The following is an 18,793-nucleotide window of genomic DNA, read 5'->3' on the forward strand; positions in this document are numbered from 1 at the left end:
GCCGGGAGTCATCTGGGTGTGCCTTGCGCATTACGGAGGCTATTCTCTCAGGCATGGAAGCATACATTCCTTTCTCATATCCTTTGACTAGTGCAAGAAAGCCTTGGTTTAATCACACTTGTTCTAATGCTGTCCGCAACAAAGAAAGGGCCTATAAAAGGTACCCGAACCAACCCACCCCTGAATCACATCTTTTATACGTTTCTGCCTGGAATCATGCTAAGTCTGTTCTTCGCCCTGCTAAAAATAATTTCATCCATACTAAATGCTCTCAACTCTCCAACTCGAATTCTTCTTGCTCCTTCTGGCACCTTGCCAAAAACCTTTCTAACAACTTTACCTCATCATCCTTCCCTCCTCTACTCTGATGGCTCTGTAGCTATTTCTTCTACTGATAAAGCAGATCTCTTCACTCAGACTTTCTCCTCCAATTCCACCGTAGACGATTCCGGTGCTGTTCCTCCATCACTTCCCCCCTCTGACTCCCTCATGGCTGACATTAAAATTTCTTCAGCTGATGTATTTTCTGCCATCACAGGCCTCAGTACTAATAAGGCATATGGGCCTGATGGAGTCCCTCCTGTTGTTCTCAAGAACTGTGCTTCTGTGCTTACACCCTGCCTGGGCAAACTCTTTCGCCTTTGTCTATCAACTTGTACCTTTCCTTCTTGCTGGAAGTTTGGTCTCATTCAGCCAATCCCAAAGAAGGGTGACCACTCTCAATCCTCTAACTATCGTCCACTTGCTTTAACCCACCCCGTCCCAACCGATTTTCCACCATTGACTCCCCCCAATGCCGACCAATTTTGGATTTTTTTTTACTTTGGCTCAAACCTCCAGTTCTGGTGAGAAACATCAAAAATTCATAGAGAAATCGCTCACCTGAGGTTTAAAATACTCGATACAGGTAGCATTACTCCTTACCTTACTGGGTTTTCTATCGGCTGGCTCCAAAGAAAACGAGTTCTATTGGAGGGTAACTATTCCACACCACTCATAAACGGTATTTATTTATTTATTTGGTACAAATTTATATGTACTACAAGAGTATATTGGTTTTCAAACAGTAATATAGGCAATATAAGCATTGTTTCACTCACTAACACATCAGCATACCTGACCTTTTTTGGTGACATTACCTGATCATCATTTCTGACTGTTTCTTCCTCAAATGCTATGTAAACTTTGTCCTTCACATTGTCACCGATTGGGGAATCACTCTGGCCCTGAATGTCTTTTTTGGCCAGGTCACTGGTAACAGGTGAATTGCTGAGACAATGGCATGCAGGGGGGGGGGAGGTCATGCGGGGTAAGGCATTGTCCCTGCTTGGCATCTTGTAGAGGAAGGTGTCCCGTGTATACGTACCAAAAATCACGCGCGAAAATTGAAAATTGTGCAAATTATGGACCTTACAATTGTGCGATGTACCAGTACGTCGATGGATCTAGTTGTGACAAAAGGTTGCGACATACCCATACGTTGATGGGATGCCTCGGGTTAACATCCTGTATCTCAAAAGTTTTCGAGTCAATTCTTAATAGAAAAATTTTAAAGCATCTTTCCAATCACAACCTTCCTTCTGATTGTCAGTATGGTTTCCGTCAGGGACGCTCCACTGGCGATCTTCTCACCTACCTTTCAGACTCCTGGTCATCCTCCTTTCGGAACTTTGGCAAAAGCTTTGCTGTTGCACTTGACATCTCAATGGCTTTCGATCGAGTCTGGCATAAATCTTTAATTTCCAAACTGCCCTCTTACGATTTCTATCCTTCTATCTGTGCCTTCATCAACAGTTTCCTTTCTGGTTTTTCTATAGCTGGTGTTGTAGACGGCCATCATTCTTCTCCTAGATATATTAACAGTGGTGTTCCTCAGGGCTCTGTCCTATCATCAATTCTCTTCCTTCTATTCATCAATGACCTAAGCTGTACATCTAACCTTATCCACTCATACGCTGATGACTCCACCCTTCACCTTTCCATATGGTTCCCGCAACGTCCATCTCAGCAGTTGCTTCAGCAAACAAGGGATGGGGCTGTGGCACACCTGATGTCTGACTTAGCTTGTATCTCTCACTGGGTAAAAATAATCTGGTTGTTTTTAATGCATCAAAGACTCAGTTCTTACACCGATCAACCCGACAAAATCTTCAACAGGCATACCCACTAATGTTTAATAATATCCAGCTGAATCCTGCATCATCCATGAAAATGCATGGGGTTTCATTTACTCGGGACTTATCTTGGAAAGATCATATTACATCTCTTGTAAAATCTGCTTCCAAGAGATTGGGAGTGCCAAGTCGACTCCGTTCCTTCTTTACCCCTGCACAATTGTTGACTCTATACAGGGGTTTTATCCGCCCCTGTTTGGAGTACAACTCTCATGTGCAGGGAGGCTCCCCACATACAGCTCTTCTCAGTAGGGTGGAGTCAAAGGCTTTTCGTGTCATTAACTCTCCTCTTCTTACTGACTCCCTTCAACCTCTGTCTCTTCGCCACACTGTTGCATCATTATCTCTTCTATCGCTACTTCAATGGTCACTGCTCCTCTGAACTGTCTGCATGCATTCCTCCACCTCTACGACGGGAGCTTAGCACCCGTCTAGAAGCAAACTCTCATCCCTTTTTTGTCCAACTCTCTAATGCAAGAGTTAACCGTTACTCCCAGTCTTTCATTTATGTAACAGGTCAACTCTGGAACTGTCTTCCTCTGTCTGTATTTCCTGCTTCCTATGATCTCCAGTCTTTCAAACGCAGTGTGTCCAGGCATCTCGAAATGATCGGATCTTGAACTTGGCTCTTTCTTGTATTTTGTTTTTCTCTTGGAAGGAACAATTTTGCGGGCTCGTGGCCTTTGGTTCCTTCTTCGTCACATAAAAAAATGCACACACACACACACACACACACACACACACACACACACACACACACACACACACACACACACACACACACACACACACGAGAGATTATGTGGAACGTTCCATGCATGCCCACACATACTACCGTACCAGATATACAAACATCAGAAAAAGAAATACAAGAGGAGCTAAGTTAATTAGACAAAGGAAAAGCAAATGGTCCTGATGAAATTTCATGTTGGGTGCCACGTGAATGTGCAAAGGAGTTAAGTAAACCATTATTTTTAATTTTCAAGAAATCCTTGAGTCAAGGTAAACTACCTGATATTTGGAAGAAAGCAAACATTGTTCCTTTATTCAACAAAGGGAATAGACAAAATCCACTCAACTACCGACCAGTATCACTGACCAGTGTTGTAAGCAAGGTATTAGAAAAGCTTATAAGAAAAGCTTGGGTAAATCATCTAGAAGAACACAGTATGATAACAGAAAGACAGTTTGGTTTCAGAAAAGGAAAGTCATGTGTAACTAATCTGTTGAGCTACTATGACAGAGTAACAAACACAATACAGGAAAGAGAAGGATGGGTGGACAGTATCTATTTAGATTTCAAGAAAGCTTTTGACACAGTACCACACCAAAGACTTTTATGGAAACTGTACCATCAAGGAGGAATTCGAGGCAAACTGTATTGTTGGATGCAAGATTTTCTCATGAAAAGAAAAATGAGAACAGTACTAAGGGGAAATTACTCATCATGGAAAGAAGTGACTGGTGGAGTACCACAGGGCTCAGTGCTGGCACCATTATGTTTTTAGTGTATATAAATGATATAGATAGTAACACTGGAACTGAAAGCTATCTAAATATGTTTGCAGATGATGCAAAAATACAAAGGAGAATTACTAACACAGACTCTTGTAAAGAGCTACAAGAAGAATTATATAAACTTCATGAATGAAGTAATACATGGCAAATGGAATTTAAAGTGGACAAGTGTCATGTAATCAAGTTTGGTAAAAGTGGAAAAAGACCTGAATGGGATTATACATTAGGAAATAAAACCCTACACACATCAGAAAGAGAGAAGGACCTAGGTGTGATTGTTAATAACAGACTATTTCCGGCTGACCACATCAGTGAGAAGGTACGGAACATGTATACACTGCTGGCCAATATGAGAATAGCGTGTACATACATAAATGAAGACATGCTAAGAAAGTTAATAACATCATTCATCAGACCAACCCTGGAGTATGCATCAGTAGTCTGGAGTCCTCATCTCAAAAAACACATAGACAAGATTGAAAAAGTTCAAAGGGCCGCTACAAGATGGGTACCAGGCTTAAGGGATCTAAGCTACGAAGAAAGACTAAATAAACTGAACCTACCAACGCTAGAGGAGAGAAGGAAAAGAGGTGACATGATTATGCTATATAAATGCATATCATGGAAGGAGAAAATAGACATAAATGATTACTTAACGTATGGGGAAGCATCAGCAAGAGGACACTGCAAAAAACTGCATAAAAAGAGAGGTGATAAAGACGTACGGAAATTTAGTTTCCCAAATAGAGCAATTGATCAGTGGAATGCACTGCCGAATGAAATATTGTGTGCCAAAACAATTCACAAATTTAAGGATATGTACGATAAATGTGGTTTAAGACACGGGACAGTACGAGCTTGACTCATTCCTGTAAAGATACAATTAGGTAAGAACAGTTAGGTAAGAACACACACACACACACACACACACACACACACACACACACACACACACACACACACACACACACACACACACACACACACACACACACACACACACATACACACACACACACACACACACACACACACACACACACACACATACACACACACACACACACACACACACACACACACACACACACACACACACTTTGGAACTGGTGTCATAACATAAGAAAAGTTGGAGACCAAACGCACACGCACACGTAGATACGTACACAGACACAGAGTCGCACGTGCACAGAGGCCAAAGCAGGGTACGCGCGTGCACACTCTCACAGATTAAGTAAACATCTACACTAGAACACACACGTACACATTAACGCACAGCTGCACAGTTATCTACACACACACACACACACACACACACACACACACACACACACACACACACACACACACACACACACACACACACACACACACACACATTAATATGTCCTTGGGCTGAAGAGGGTATTACGTACATGACAAATACTGAAGGAGGGTTTCATTAATCTCTCTCTCTCTCTCTCTCTCTCTCACACACACACACACACAAACAGCCGGAGAGAGCGGACGTCCAAGGCATCGCTCCTAACCTTGAGTAGTTTCAGGAATTTTGTCTGTCCTGTCTCCTAGGGTCTTTCTTTAAATTTAAAATAATGAAAGTTAGTAAACTACCAAAAATGTAAAGATTTGTTGGCAATAATATACATGAATGTTTGTGGCTTATTCGGTAACAGCTGTTTAGGTACTTTACATTAAACATGGCCGAAAACGTAAATAATGAGGGAATGGAATTTCAAGGTTTTGATGCTAATACTAATGTCATGGACCTGGTGAAAACATTAATTATGAGGATTAGTGAACTCGAAAAAAAAGTAGAGAATTTAGTGATAAAGGATGTATCAGGAAATACGGAAACCACCATACAGAGTCTAATCCAGTCCAACGAAACAGCCAATGAAGAGATTAGGAATTTGAAGAGGGAAAATGTTGAACTAAGGAGGAAACTTGAAGAGAGTACTAATAAAACGGAGAAGGTGAGTAATGTATTAGAAGAACATAAGGCAAAGTGGGCACACGTAGAAGAAGAACAGCAAGAAGTGGTCAGCTTAAGAGAGATCATCCAGGAAGAAAGGGAAATGAACAAGAAAGAAATGGAAGAAAATGTAGTGAAAATACTGAAGAAAAAAGAGAAAATAGTGAGAGAAACTGTAGAAAGGAATAGATGTGTGGTAGTATTTGGAAACAGGGAAGAGGAAGAAAAGGTTAGGTTCGCAAGACTCGAGAGAGACACGAACATGGTGAGAGGAATATTAGGCAAGATTGACCCCGAAGGAGACAAATGGGTAAAATAAATTGAAGAAGTAAGGAGGATAGGGCCTTATAAGAAAGGGGAAACAAGACCAATGAGAGTCAAGTTTACATCAGAAAGTGTAATAAATGAGATACTTAAAGTGACCTGGAAATTAAGCAAAGAGGCGGGGATGGAAAATATTATAATAAGAAAAGATCTGAATGAAGAAGAAAGAGAAGTTTTAAAATCATTAAAGGAAGAAGTAAAGGAAAAAAATGATAAGAGGACAGAGGAAGAACGTAATACTTTTTTTGGAGAGTATTGGATATGAAAGTAAGGAAATGGTATTTAAGGAAATAGAAGTGAAGGAAACTAGGGGGGATGGTTGTGAAAGATCAGAAGTTGAGGAAGTGGTACGGACAGAGAGTAGGAGAGAAGAGGGTACTAATAATGTCAAAAATAATTTGAAGGTGATATATACTAATGTTGATGGTTTCATATCGACAAGGATCGAAATTAATGATTTCTTGAGAGAACATGAACCTGATGTCATGTGCTTTGTAGAGACCAATTTAAGAGAAGATATTGATGTTCATTTGGGAGAGGGTAAATACAAACTGTGGAGAAAAGACAGAAAAGAAAAAAAGGGAGGAGGAGTGATGATAGCAGTGAAGAACAACATAAATGTGGAAATGGGAGAAGGCAGGGCTGAAGTGATATATATGAAATTAGAAACTGGAGAGAATGTTAAGAGAGATATGGCGGTAGTGTATGTTCCCCCAAAGACGAGAGCATGGAAGGATGACGAATACCATGAGATGTTGTCAGATATGGCTAGCTACTTGCAAAAAATAATTGAGAAAAGCAATAATATAATTTTGGTGGGTGACTTTAATTGTAAAGAGGTGAACTGGGAGGAATGGTACTCGGGAGGCTGCGAGGATTCGTGGGGCACTATGTTATTAAATATAATAATGAATAATGTGATGACGCAATGGGTCAAAGAAGAGACACGGTTTCGAGGTGAGGACACGCCAGCAAGGTTAGATTTACTGTTCACCAAAGAACCCGATGTAATAGAATCATTGGAATATCTCTGTCCTTTGGGAAAAAGTGATCACGTGGTCATTGAGTTCCAGATGTTAATAGGAAACGTCGAGCCAAGAGACGAGCTTCATAGACAGGGAAGATACAACTTTGGCAAAGCAAATTTTACAGGCTTGAGAAACTTTTTTGAAAATGCGGATTGGAGAAAATTCAGAGAAACAAGAGAGATACAGAGGAAGTGGGATATCTTTCTAGACCTCTATAATTTGGGAGTGGAAAAATTTGTACCAAGAGTAAGAGGGAAAGAAAACAGGAAAAAGGAGTGGTTTAATAGAAGGTGTATGATAGCCAAAAAGAGAGAGATAAGGCGTGGAACAATTGGAGAAAGAGAGGTAACGACAGAACAAAGGAAGAATATAAAAGAACAAGAAACGAATACACAAGAATACGTAGGGAAGAAGAAAGGAATTTTGAAAAAGGTATAATTGACAAATGCAAGGATGAACCCAAATTGTTTTATAGATTTGTTAATGGTAAACTGAAACAAAAGGAAGGAATCACCAAGCTGAAAGTAGATGGAGAGGTCTTTAAGGATGCGGCAATGCAAGCAGAAATAATGAACAAACGTTTCCAGTCAGTTTTCACTAAAGAAAAGGAGCTTGTGGAAGGGAGGGAGTGATTAGAAATGTTCCGGTGATGAAAGATATAAAAGTGGAGGTGCAGGAAGTGTATAAATTACTGGAAACTCAAGATGTAAGGAAAGCCCCAGGACCTGATGGAATTTCTAATTGGGTACTGAAGGAATGCAGAGAACAACTGGCGGATAAAATTCACAGCTTAATTGTATGCTCACTGGAAGAGGGGAAAGTGCCAAAAGAATGGAAGAGGGCAAATGTGGTACCAATTTACAAGGGAGGAAACAGGGAAGAACCCCTGAATTATAGACCAGTGTCTCTAACCAGCATGGTCGCAAAATTGTGTGAGAGAATCCTGAAAGACAGATGGATAAAATATCTGGAAGAGATGAATATTTTGGCTGAATGTCAGTTTGGATTCAGAAGTGGAAGGTCATGTGTTTCAAACTTGTTGAGCTTTTACTCAAGAGCGATTGATGTGGTACAGGAGAGAGATGGTTGGGTGGATTGTGTGTACTTAGACTTAGAGAAGGCCTTTGACAAGGTACCTCATAAGAGACTAATGTGGAAACTAGAATATATAGGAGGACTAAAGGGGAAACTTCTGGAATGGATGAGAGACTTTTTGAGAGACAGACAAATGAGGACAGTAGTAAAGGAAAAGATGTCTGGATGGAGGGAAGTAACAAGTGGAGTCCCTCAAGGCTCAGTGTTGGCTCCAGTAATGTTCCTGATTTACGTAAATGATATGGTAGATGGAGTGAACAGTTATGCGAGTCTGTTTGCTGATGATGTAAAGATCTTGAGGACGATAGAGGTTGAGGAGGATTGTAAAATACTGCAGGAGGATTTGGATAGGATACACAATTGGAGCCGGACGTGGGAAATGAAATTTAATGTAAAGAAATGTAAAATATTGGAAATGGGTAAGAGTACCAGGAGACCATCACTGAATTATTTTTTGGGTAATGAATTAATCACAAAAAGGAGAGAAGAGAAAGATTTGGGAGTGCTGGTCCAAGATAGTTTGTCACCAGAAAAGCACATTAACAAGATAGTTGGAGAGACTTATAAGCTCTTGACTAACATAAGATTAGCATTTCATTATATGGATGAGGAGATGATGAAAAAATTGATAGTGGCCATGATCCGCCCCAGGTTAGAATATGCAGCGGTAGTGTGGTGCCCACACAAAAAGAAAGATATAAACAAGATTGAGAGAATACAAAGAACAGCAACCAAGATGGTCCCCAGTCTGACAGACCTGTCATACAGAGAGAGGCTGGAAAAACTGGATTTGCCTTCGTTAGAGGAAAGGAGAAAGAGGGGAGACATGATTGCGGTGTTCAGGACTATGGTGGGAGTAGATAAAATTGACAAAGAAGATCTGTTTGTATGGGATAAGAGAGCAACAAGAGGACATGGAATGAAATTGAAAAAGTCAAGCTGCTTGAAGGATATCAAGAAATATAGCTTTCCTTACAGAAGTATAGACTTATGGAATAGCCTGGACAAAGAGATCGTCCAGTCTAAAAACTTAAACGAGTCTAAAGTTAAATTCGACTTATTGAGAAACAGCGACGGAAACCCACGAGCATAGTACATTCCGTGTATATCACAATTAGGTATATTCTTAAATATTTGGAACGACTTAGACAAAGAGGTGGTGCATGAGAAAAACATTCATGTGTGTAAAGGTAGACTTGATATATGTGGACATGGAGACAGGACAACACGAGCATTGCTCAATTCCTGTATACTACAAATAGGTAAATACAAATAGGTAAATAGGTAAATACACACACACACACACACACACACACACACACACACACACACTGACCGACCCGGTGAATTACCCGGTGAATTACACACACACACACACACACACACACACACACACACACACTGTGTTTGTCTATTAGATCTCATTTTCATAACCTTGTCACATTAACTTGGCTTTATATAATTACGGGTTTATAAAGGTATTCATTCGTACTCAAAAAATGGTTGGTTGTTTATCCTTTTTTTTTTTTTTTAATATTGTTACGTTCTCCACAAGTTTGTTTAATTATTGTTCCTCTTCAGTGTTGCACCTGTATTCTAAGCATCAAATGTATTCTACAGGAGGTGTGTGTGTGTGTGTGTGTGTGTGTGTGTGTGTGTGTGTGAGAGAGAGAGAGAGAGAGAGAGAGAGAGAGAGAGAGAGAGACGCTTTTAACGTATATACTATGTGTTTCCATCAGATATGTCCCACTGGGTGTAATGTGTTTGGAATATTATAACAAATGGTGTCCCCTCCTACATCCGTCCACCCACTGGTTCCCATTAGTTGTGTGCATATATCAGAGCACTGTACCTCGTATCCCCTCTCATTCTTCTACTTTGGTACCATCTTGCAAGCTAAATGAATTAATAACTGTGTGATTAACTCGACTTACTGTACCATCCACCCTTTTCATTGTTGCAGTTTACATGAGATAATTGTAGGCATAACTAAAATAACCGTACCCTATCCACACCACTCCACCTCACCCCTTCTTGCAAGTTGCAGTAATCTTATATGTGTGGATAACTGAAGATATTGTGCTCCTGTTCACCCAGATGTTTCATCTTGCAAGTACGTTGATTATAATTATGTGGACATAGTGTACTCCCTACGTACCCCACCTTACCCCTTTTGCAAGTTGCATTAATAAATTGTGTGGATTACTTAACTAACTGTACCCATGTCGACCTCTATGTTCATTCTTGGAAGTCACGTTGATTATTTATGTGGATAAAATATCGAACTGTACCCTATATGCCTCCCTCTCATCCAGTGTTGCTGAAGTTAAGTTACCCTAATATAATATAAAGTGACCACCAACCCACCCTGTCTCTCCCTTGTTTTTTGCTCTACTACTCCTACTCCTCCCTCCCCCGATAGTGACACTGTTTTAGGATATGATATTAGGTGAGGTGTTAACAAATGTAAACTTTTGCATCATTCATACTAACAACTTTTAACTTCCGTATTTCACATCCTGCCATGATTTTAGTGACTACAGCACTCAAGTCTAACACAGCAGTCAGAATTGTTCATACCTACTATTCCTACATCAACTAACAACAAATTAATTGGCTGTATATGTGTGAAATGTAAATGTTGTGATAGGTCAGTGAATGCTGATAGTGTTGTTACCAGAATATTATATAAGCATATTTCTGAGGACAGGCCTTTATTGAGAGACAGCGTTCCCTCTATCGAGCTTTATAAAATAATGTAACATGGATTGTGAAAGTGAACTTTTTTTTTTTTTTTTTTTTAGTCAAAGGCAAGTCCTAATTATATTTTAGCAATATAGAGTATATTGGCTTGGTGTATAATAAAGGCCATCCCAGTGTCATGAAAGCATCCCCACCCCTTTCCACTACCTGGGTACTATTAACACTAAGCTAACACCCCTTTACTGCCTCCCTCCCCCCCCCCGTCCCTCCAGCAATCACGATACTACTAACACCCCCTCTGTACTGACCCCCATTCCCCTTTCCACTACCTGAGTACTAATAACACGTACCTGGGTACTGCTAACACAAAGCCAACACTCCGTTTTACTACCTCCCCCCCCCCTCTTCATAGTGACAGTTCTACTAACACCCCCTTGTACTGTCCCCACCCCTCGTCATTTACCTGGGTACGACTAACACCATGCTAACACCCTCTTTGTACTGATCCCCCCCCCTTGCCCCATGTTCATTCCACCACTTGGGTACGACTAACACCCCCCCTGTACTAACCCCACCCCTGCCCCTCCGGTACCTTGGCCTGCCCTGCCCTGCCCTGCCCAACCAGGCTCCACCGGGACAGCCACGGCAAGAGAAGGCCTCTCACCGACTATCAGCTGGAGACACTACGACGCTCAGGGTACCGTACCGCACCCCACTTGCCCTTCATACCTCACCCTGGCACCTCACACTTCACCCTAGCACCCTCTCATCCCTCCTACCTCACCCTAGCACTTTCCTTTGGCCTTCTACCTCTCCCTTCACTCCAGCACTTTCACTCACACCTCACCGTGGCACTTCGTTTCACCCAACACCCAAGCACCTCACCCTGGCCTTCACCCATAACCCCTCACCTCTTCATCTCGACGTCCAGCGCACAGCCAAGTCATCAAATGTAGCCCATCTAAGGCGTCCATCTGTACTAAGTCAATAAAATAAAAAAAGACAGCACACATCAAGTACTGTACTAGGTCAGTATAACTAAACCTGACCGCCGCAACCGTTCTGTCAGTATATAGCCAGGCGCCTTAGTCCCGGTGTAGGTGGCCACAAACAAGGCTCCTCCATGTCACCCTGTCCACTGACATCGAACTACCCTTCCTCCAGCTCACACCATCCTCATTCATATAGCTCTCCACCTCATTTTGGGCCTCCCCCTCCCCCTCTTTCCCTGCACCTCACTCACATTTACTCTCCTCGTCCATCACTCATTCTCCTATTTCTCCACTTGGCCAAACCGTCTCAGAGCACTTCCCCTGACATTTTCCACGACGTACCGTTTCTTTTGCATAATTATATAAGATCAGTCTGGGTGATAAATTTGTAGCCTGTGCACAGATTCATCACTGTAATAAAAATGAATGGTTGGGCCCACACACACGATTTCTTATCTAGCAAAAAAAAAAAAAAAAAGTACTCACTAAGCCCTCACCCTAGTACCCACCCTAGCATTCACCCCTCACCCTAGCGCACACCCTTATCCTAACATACCGTCATCCTAACACGCACCCTTACCCTAACACACACCCTCACCCGTCACCGTGACACACACCCTCGTCCAAGCACTCACTGACATTCTAGCACACACCCTCACACCCTCACACTAACACACACCCTCATCCTAACACATACCCTCACCCCTCACCGTGACACATACCCTCACCATAGCATACACCCTCGCCCCTCACCCTAGCACACACCCTTGCCCCTCACCCTAGCACACACCCTTGCCCCTCACCCTAGCACACACCCTTGCCCCTCACCCCAGCACACACCCTCACGCTCCACACTAGCACGCACCTTCACCCTTCACCCTAGCACACACCCTCATCCCTCACCCTGCCACATACCCTCACCACTCACCCTACCACACGCTCTCATCGACACTCTAGCATACACCCTAACCCTAACACACACCCAAAAACCCACCCTCACCTCTCACTTTAGCACCCACCTTCACCCTTCACCCTAACACACACCCTTACCCCTCACCTTAGCACCCACCCTTACCCCTCACCTTAGCACCCACCCTTACCCCTCACCTTAGCACCCACCCTCACCTCTCACCCTAACACACATCCTCGCCTCTCACTCTAGCACCCACCTTCACTCCTCACTCTAGCACACACCCTCACGCTCCACACTAGCACACACCCTCACGCTCCACACTAGCACACACCCTCACCCTTCGCCCTAGCACACACACTGACCCCTCACCCTAACACACCCCCTCACCTCTCAGCCTGCCACACACCCTTATCCCTTACCCTGCCACACACCCTCACCCTTCACCCTACCACACACCTCACCCCCCCACCCTAGCACCCACCCTCCCCCTTCACCTTAGCACCTATCCTCACTCCTCACCATGCCGCACACCCTTACCCTACCACACATCCTCACCCTACCACACATCCTCACCCTATCACATACCCTCACCCTACTACACATCTTCACCCTAACAAACACCTTCACCTTAGCATTCACTCTGACCATAGTACTCACCCTCACCCAAACACACACTCTCACCCCTCACCGTAACATCCACCCTCACTCCTCACTCTAGCATACACCCTCACCCTTTACCTTAGCACACACCCTCACCCTTTACCTTAGCACACACCATCATCCTCACCCTAGCACACTCCCTCACCCTCACCCTAGCACACTCCCTCACCCTCACCCAAACACTTACCCTTACCTCTTACCCAAGGAGAAAACCCTGCCCTAGTACACACCCTCATCTTTCACCTTATCACTCACCCTCACCCCTCGCACACACACTCACACTAACACACACCATCAGCTCTCAATCTAGCACTCACCCTCACCCTAGCATTCACCCTATCCCTAGCACACACCATCACCCTAGCATTCACCCTATCCCTAGCACACACCCTCACCCTAGCATTCACCCTATCCCTAGCACACACCCTCACCTAAACACACACACGTTCCTCCTAACATACCTAACCCTAACGCTAGTCCACCTCACCCCTCGCCCTAGTAAACACGCTCACCCCTTACCCTTACCCTAGTAAACACGTTCATCCCTTACCCTCATCCTTCACCCTTGCCCTCCTCTCTAACACGCACACAACGTCCCTTACACACACACACACACACACACACACACACACACACACACACACACACACACACACACACATTCATCCTTAACCTATACCCTGGAGGGTGTATGTTCTCACCCTAACACATACCCTCACCCTAGCACTTACTTTGACCCTAACACAGATCCTTACCTCCACACCTTTGCACGTACCCTAAACCTCTCACCCTGGCACATACCCTCACCTCTCACCCTAACACATACCCTCACCTCTCACCCTAGCACACATCCTCACCTCTCACCCTAGCACACCCTCACCACTCACCCTAGCACACATCCTCACCCCTCACCCTAGCACATACCCTCACCACTCACCCTAACACATGCCCTCTCCCTAGCACATACCCTCCCCCCACACCCTAACATATCCTCACCTCTCACCCAAACACACACCCTAACCCTAACTCACAATCTCACCCTACCTCACACCTTCATCCTCACCCTAACACACCCTCACTCCTGACCCTAACACACTCCCTCACCCTAACACAGTCACTCTAACATACACCCCACACCCTGACACACACCCTCACCCTAACACACACCATCACCATTCACCCTGATTCACACCTCACCCTTCACCCTAGCACACACACCCTCACCCCTTACCCAAACACAGACCCTCACCCCTTACCCAAACACACACCCTGACTCATCACCCCCAGCACACACCATCATCACCCCTCACCCTAATGCACACCCTCGTCCCTCACCCTAACACACACCCTCACTCTAATGCACATCCTCACCCTAACACACACCCTCACCCCTTACCCAAAAGCACACCCTCACCCCTCAAGTATAACACACACCTTCATTCTAGCACATGCTCTCACCCCTCACCCTATCACACACCCACACCTCTCATCCTAACTCATACTCTCACCCTAACACATCCTCACCCCTCACCCAAACACACTGTTTTACCCCTCATCCTAACTCACCCTCACCCTGCACCCAAGCACACACCCTCACCCCTCACACAAACACATCCTTATCCCTCATACAAATACACACTTTCACCCTAACAAACACCCTCACCCTGACACATTCCTTCACCCCTCACCCTAACACACACATCCTCAACCTTGACCTTAGAGCACACCCTTACCCAAACACACACCCTCATTCCTCGCACAAACACACTCTCATCCCTCACCCTAACTCACATCCTCACCCCTCACCCTAACACACACCCTCATCCCTCACTCACCCCTCACCCTAACACACACCTTCACCCTAACACACACCCTCTCCCCTCACTTACCCCACACCCTAACACAAACACACTCACCCCTCACCCCACACCTTAACACACATCCTCACTCCTCACTTACCCCACACCCTAACACACACACCCTCACCCCTCACCCTAACACACACCCTCACCCCTCACTTACCCCACACCCTCACTCTAACACACACCTTCAACCCTCATCTTAACACACACATCCCCTCACCCTAATAAACACCCTAACCCCTCACCCTAATGCACACCCGCACGCCTCACCCTAGCATAAACTTTCACCCTAGGACATAACCTCACCCCTCACCCCAGCATTACCCCACCCTCACCCTAGCACTGACCTTCACCCCTCATCCTAGCACACACCCTCACCCTAGTAACCCCACCCCTCACCCTGGCACTCACCTTCAACCTATGACTCACTCTTCACCCTAGCGCTCATCCCACCCTCACATCTCACCCAAATACTGCCCTATCACCCTAACACTCCTTTTTCCACTCAGCTCTCCATTTCATACTGTCCTCCGTCCTGTCCTTACCCTAACATACTAGCTTCATATACTGACCCAAGCTTAACATGTCTTAATCTCACCCTTATATCTCACCCTCACACTTCCTTCCCCCAATCACTCGTCACACTAACCTTCCATACCATAACCTTAGCATATTTAGTCACTGCCATCCGAACTCTCACTAGTCACCCTTGATCACTTACCTTCACTGCACCCTAACTTAACAACACTTTCCATTCCCTGTGTCTCATCACCCTAAGCATGGCCCCTTCTCCCCTCTTACCCTAGCCCTCCATGTACAGTAGTCACCCTGGCTCACTCACTGCACCCTAACTCTACAACACGCAGGTAACATTCAACAGGTCAGTAACTTAAGTCACCTTAAATATTTGAGTCGCCCTTTAACCCCTCACCCCCTCTCCCCAAGCATGCCCCCACTCCTCCCCTCACCCTCGTGGACCCCTCCTTCACCGTAACGTGCCTGGATGTTTTAGTGTGTTTGTTGGATGTGTATGGGCCACTCTGGATGTTTTTATGTGTATACGGTAAACACTTTGGGTTTCTCTGGACCCTTTGGTGTTTTGTTCAGGCTTGTGTCAGACGATTTTGTTCAGCTGAGAGAAGCTAAGAAATCGCTGTTAACCCCATAGTCTGAGGCCCCATTTTTTTTTTAAAGTCTTGCTACTCCCGGACGATTTTATTCACTTGGGAAGGCTTCTTTTATGGAAGGGATTATTGAAGGCTGCATCCAACCCTCCCTCCCCCAATTCGAAAAGTCACTCGTAAGCTGAATAAAATCGTTTGGAGACGTTTTAGAGTAGAAAGGGTTAATACTTTAGTTGCTGTGGACACAGTTGGATATTTCATTTAATCTAGCACCAGACGATTTTGTTCAGGTGAGAGAACTCGAGGCAATCAGAGTGTTAGGTGTTTTGTTATCATCCCATACTTGGCTGGCCTGATGTGGTGTTGTGATGTGTGTGTTGGTCTTCTTGTTTATTTCATCCTCCCACACATACCATTCTTCCCCTTGCCTCTCATATGCCTCTCCTCTTTCACCCCTTCCTCTTCCTGTCCTCTCTTTCCCTCTCTCCTTCCCTTTCATCCCCTCCTGTTCCTATCTTCCCTTCATTTCCCTTCCCTCTGCACCCCATCCTCTTCCTTTCCTCATTCCACTCTTTCCTCTCCTTTCACCCCTCCTCTTCCTTTCCTGTTTTCCTCTTCTCTTTCATCCCCTCCTTTCCCTTCTCTCCTTCCACCCTCTCCTCTTCCTCCCCTTTCCTTTCACCTTGTTTTCCTTTCCTCACGTCATCTTTCCTTCCTTTTCACCCCCTTTCCTTCTATTCTCTTCACCTTTGTCCTTCATTACCGCCTCCTTTCCTCATCTTGCCTTTCCTTTCATCCCCTCCTCGTCCTATCCTTTCCTCCTCATCTCCTTCCCTTTCAGTCCCACCTCATCCTTTCCTCTCTTCCTTTTTCTTTCCTTTCATTCCCTCTTCTTGCTAACCCTTCTTCCTCCTCTCCTTCCCTTTCCCTTCCTCCTCCATTCCTTCTTCTCCCCCCCCCTCTCTCTCTTTCTCACACACACACACACACACACACACACACACACACACACACACACACACACACACTATTCGCACCCAAGGCTTAGTGTAAATAACCTTGATATACTTTCTCCTCACATGGCAGTCTCACCAAGGCTTCCCAGCCCCGACCAACCTCAGGGTCCTCATTGCTACTTTTCTTTTTGTCCTCTTTCTTGTGTGTGTATTTTTATCTTTTTTTTTTTCTGATATTAATTTTTATATAGATTTTATTATGTCCTCTCTACATCGCCTTGGTCATTGGTTTGGTATTATCACTTTTTTTCCCCTCTTTCTAGCTTATCTGATTCGTCATTTCACCCTCTTCCTCTTATCTTTATCATTTGTTGTCATTATGTCTTGCTTTACTTCATCCATTTTCTTCTCTACATCTGTCTACATTGTTCTTGCCTCCTTGTCCTCCCACTGACTGTGACATTCACCTTGCCTTCCCTTTCTCTGTTCCCCCTTACGTATTTTTTTTTTTACGTGTTTCTTTTTCTCAGTCGCCAGCCACTTAACCCCACTTTCCTGCCCTCTCGTCTTTCTCCTTCCGCATTGCCTCTCGTTGCTTAATGGTCATGTTTGTTATCCTTCGTGGAGGGCTTTTGGAAACACCCAATACTGTCTTCCTAAATCTGTGTCGCCTGTGTCTGTTGATGTTTTATTTTGAAAGATGGTTTCTGGTTCTTCTTTTCAATTAAATTTAACCTTGTCACTCTCTTTCATTGGTATTTGTAAGCATTTAGTGGTAGTTCACGTTTTATTCGCACCATAAATTTTGAAAAGTGTTCCGCCTTCACTTAAGCACATTTTGAATAACGAATACGAAGAGCTGCATATTTTGTTTTCGTGGAAAATTAGTTTCGGTACAAAAAAAAAAAAAGTACATATAATTATTACTCTGGTAGATATACAGTATTGCGTTGGCATCCTTGGCTAAATTTTAAAGTTTGCTCTGAAATATTATATTAGATTATTATAGTGTGAATTTTTGTGTTACGTGTCTGTTGATTGTGTTGTTTCAATAAAGGGGACGTTAATTACTTGGATACTGGTAATATAAGTGTAATGAGTCTGGTATTTTTTTTGTGTCTGGTGTACGAGTATGATTGATCGTTGCATGGCATTACTGCATTGTATTGCATGGTTGGATATTAATGTATCGTGATGGGTTGCATGTGTAATTATTTAATGTATCACAGGTTGCATGTATGGGGGTGTTAACTATCACATGTTGCATGGTTGGATGGTTGCATGTGCGGTGTATTAATGTACATGTATCACTGTTTGCATGTGTGTTGTGAAGACAAGTGGTTTTCAAACTAGACTGTTGATGGACGTAATTTTTGATGTGGTGTCTAGTTATTTTCATACATGGTGGTTTGATGGTCAGAGGAACTAGTTAGGGCAAAAGTCATGTCTTGTGTACAGGCTCAAATCCCCTC

At 44.0% G+C, this 18,793-nt stretch overlaps 1 protein-coding gene across 1 annotated transcript in view; it reads left to right on the forward strand.

Annotated features, from left to right (window-relative positions):
• LOC145403731 (uncharacterized) overlaps positions 1–18,793 on the forward strand; it is a 364,507-nt gene that overhangs the window by 186,329 nt on the left and 159,385 nt on the right. The window contains exon 6 of the mRNA XM_080275411.1: positions 11,440–11,511. Within this exon, the coding sequence (XP_080131537.1) occupies positions 11,440–11,511 (72 nt within the window). The remainder of the gene's footprint in view (positions 1–11,439; positions 11,512–18,793) is intronic.

This window comes from Coenobita brevimanus, chromosome 61 (genome assembly GCF_032717465.1).
Source record: "Coenobita brevimanus isolate Jiangsu-jjx chromosome 61, ASM3271746v2, whole genome shotgun sequence".
NCBI lineage: Eukaryota > Metazoa > Arthropoda > Malacostraca > Decapoda > Coenobitidae > Coenobita > Coenobita brevimanus.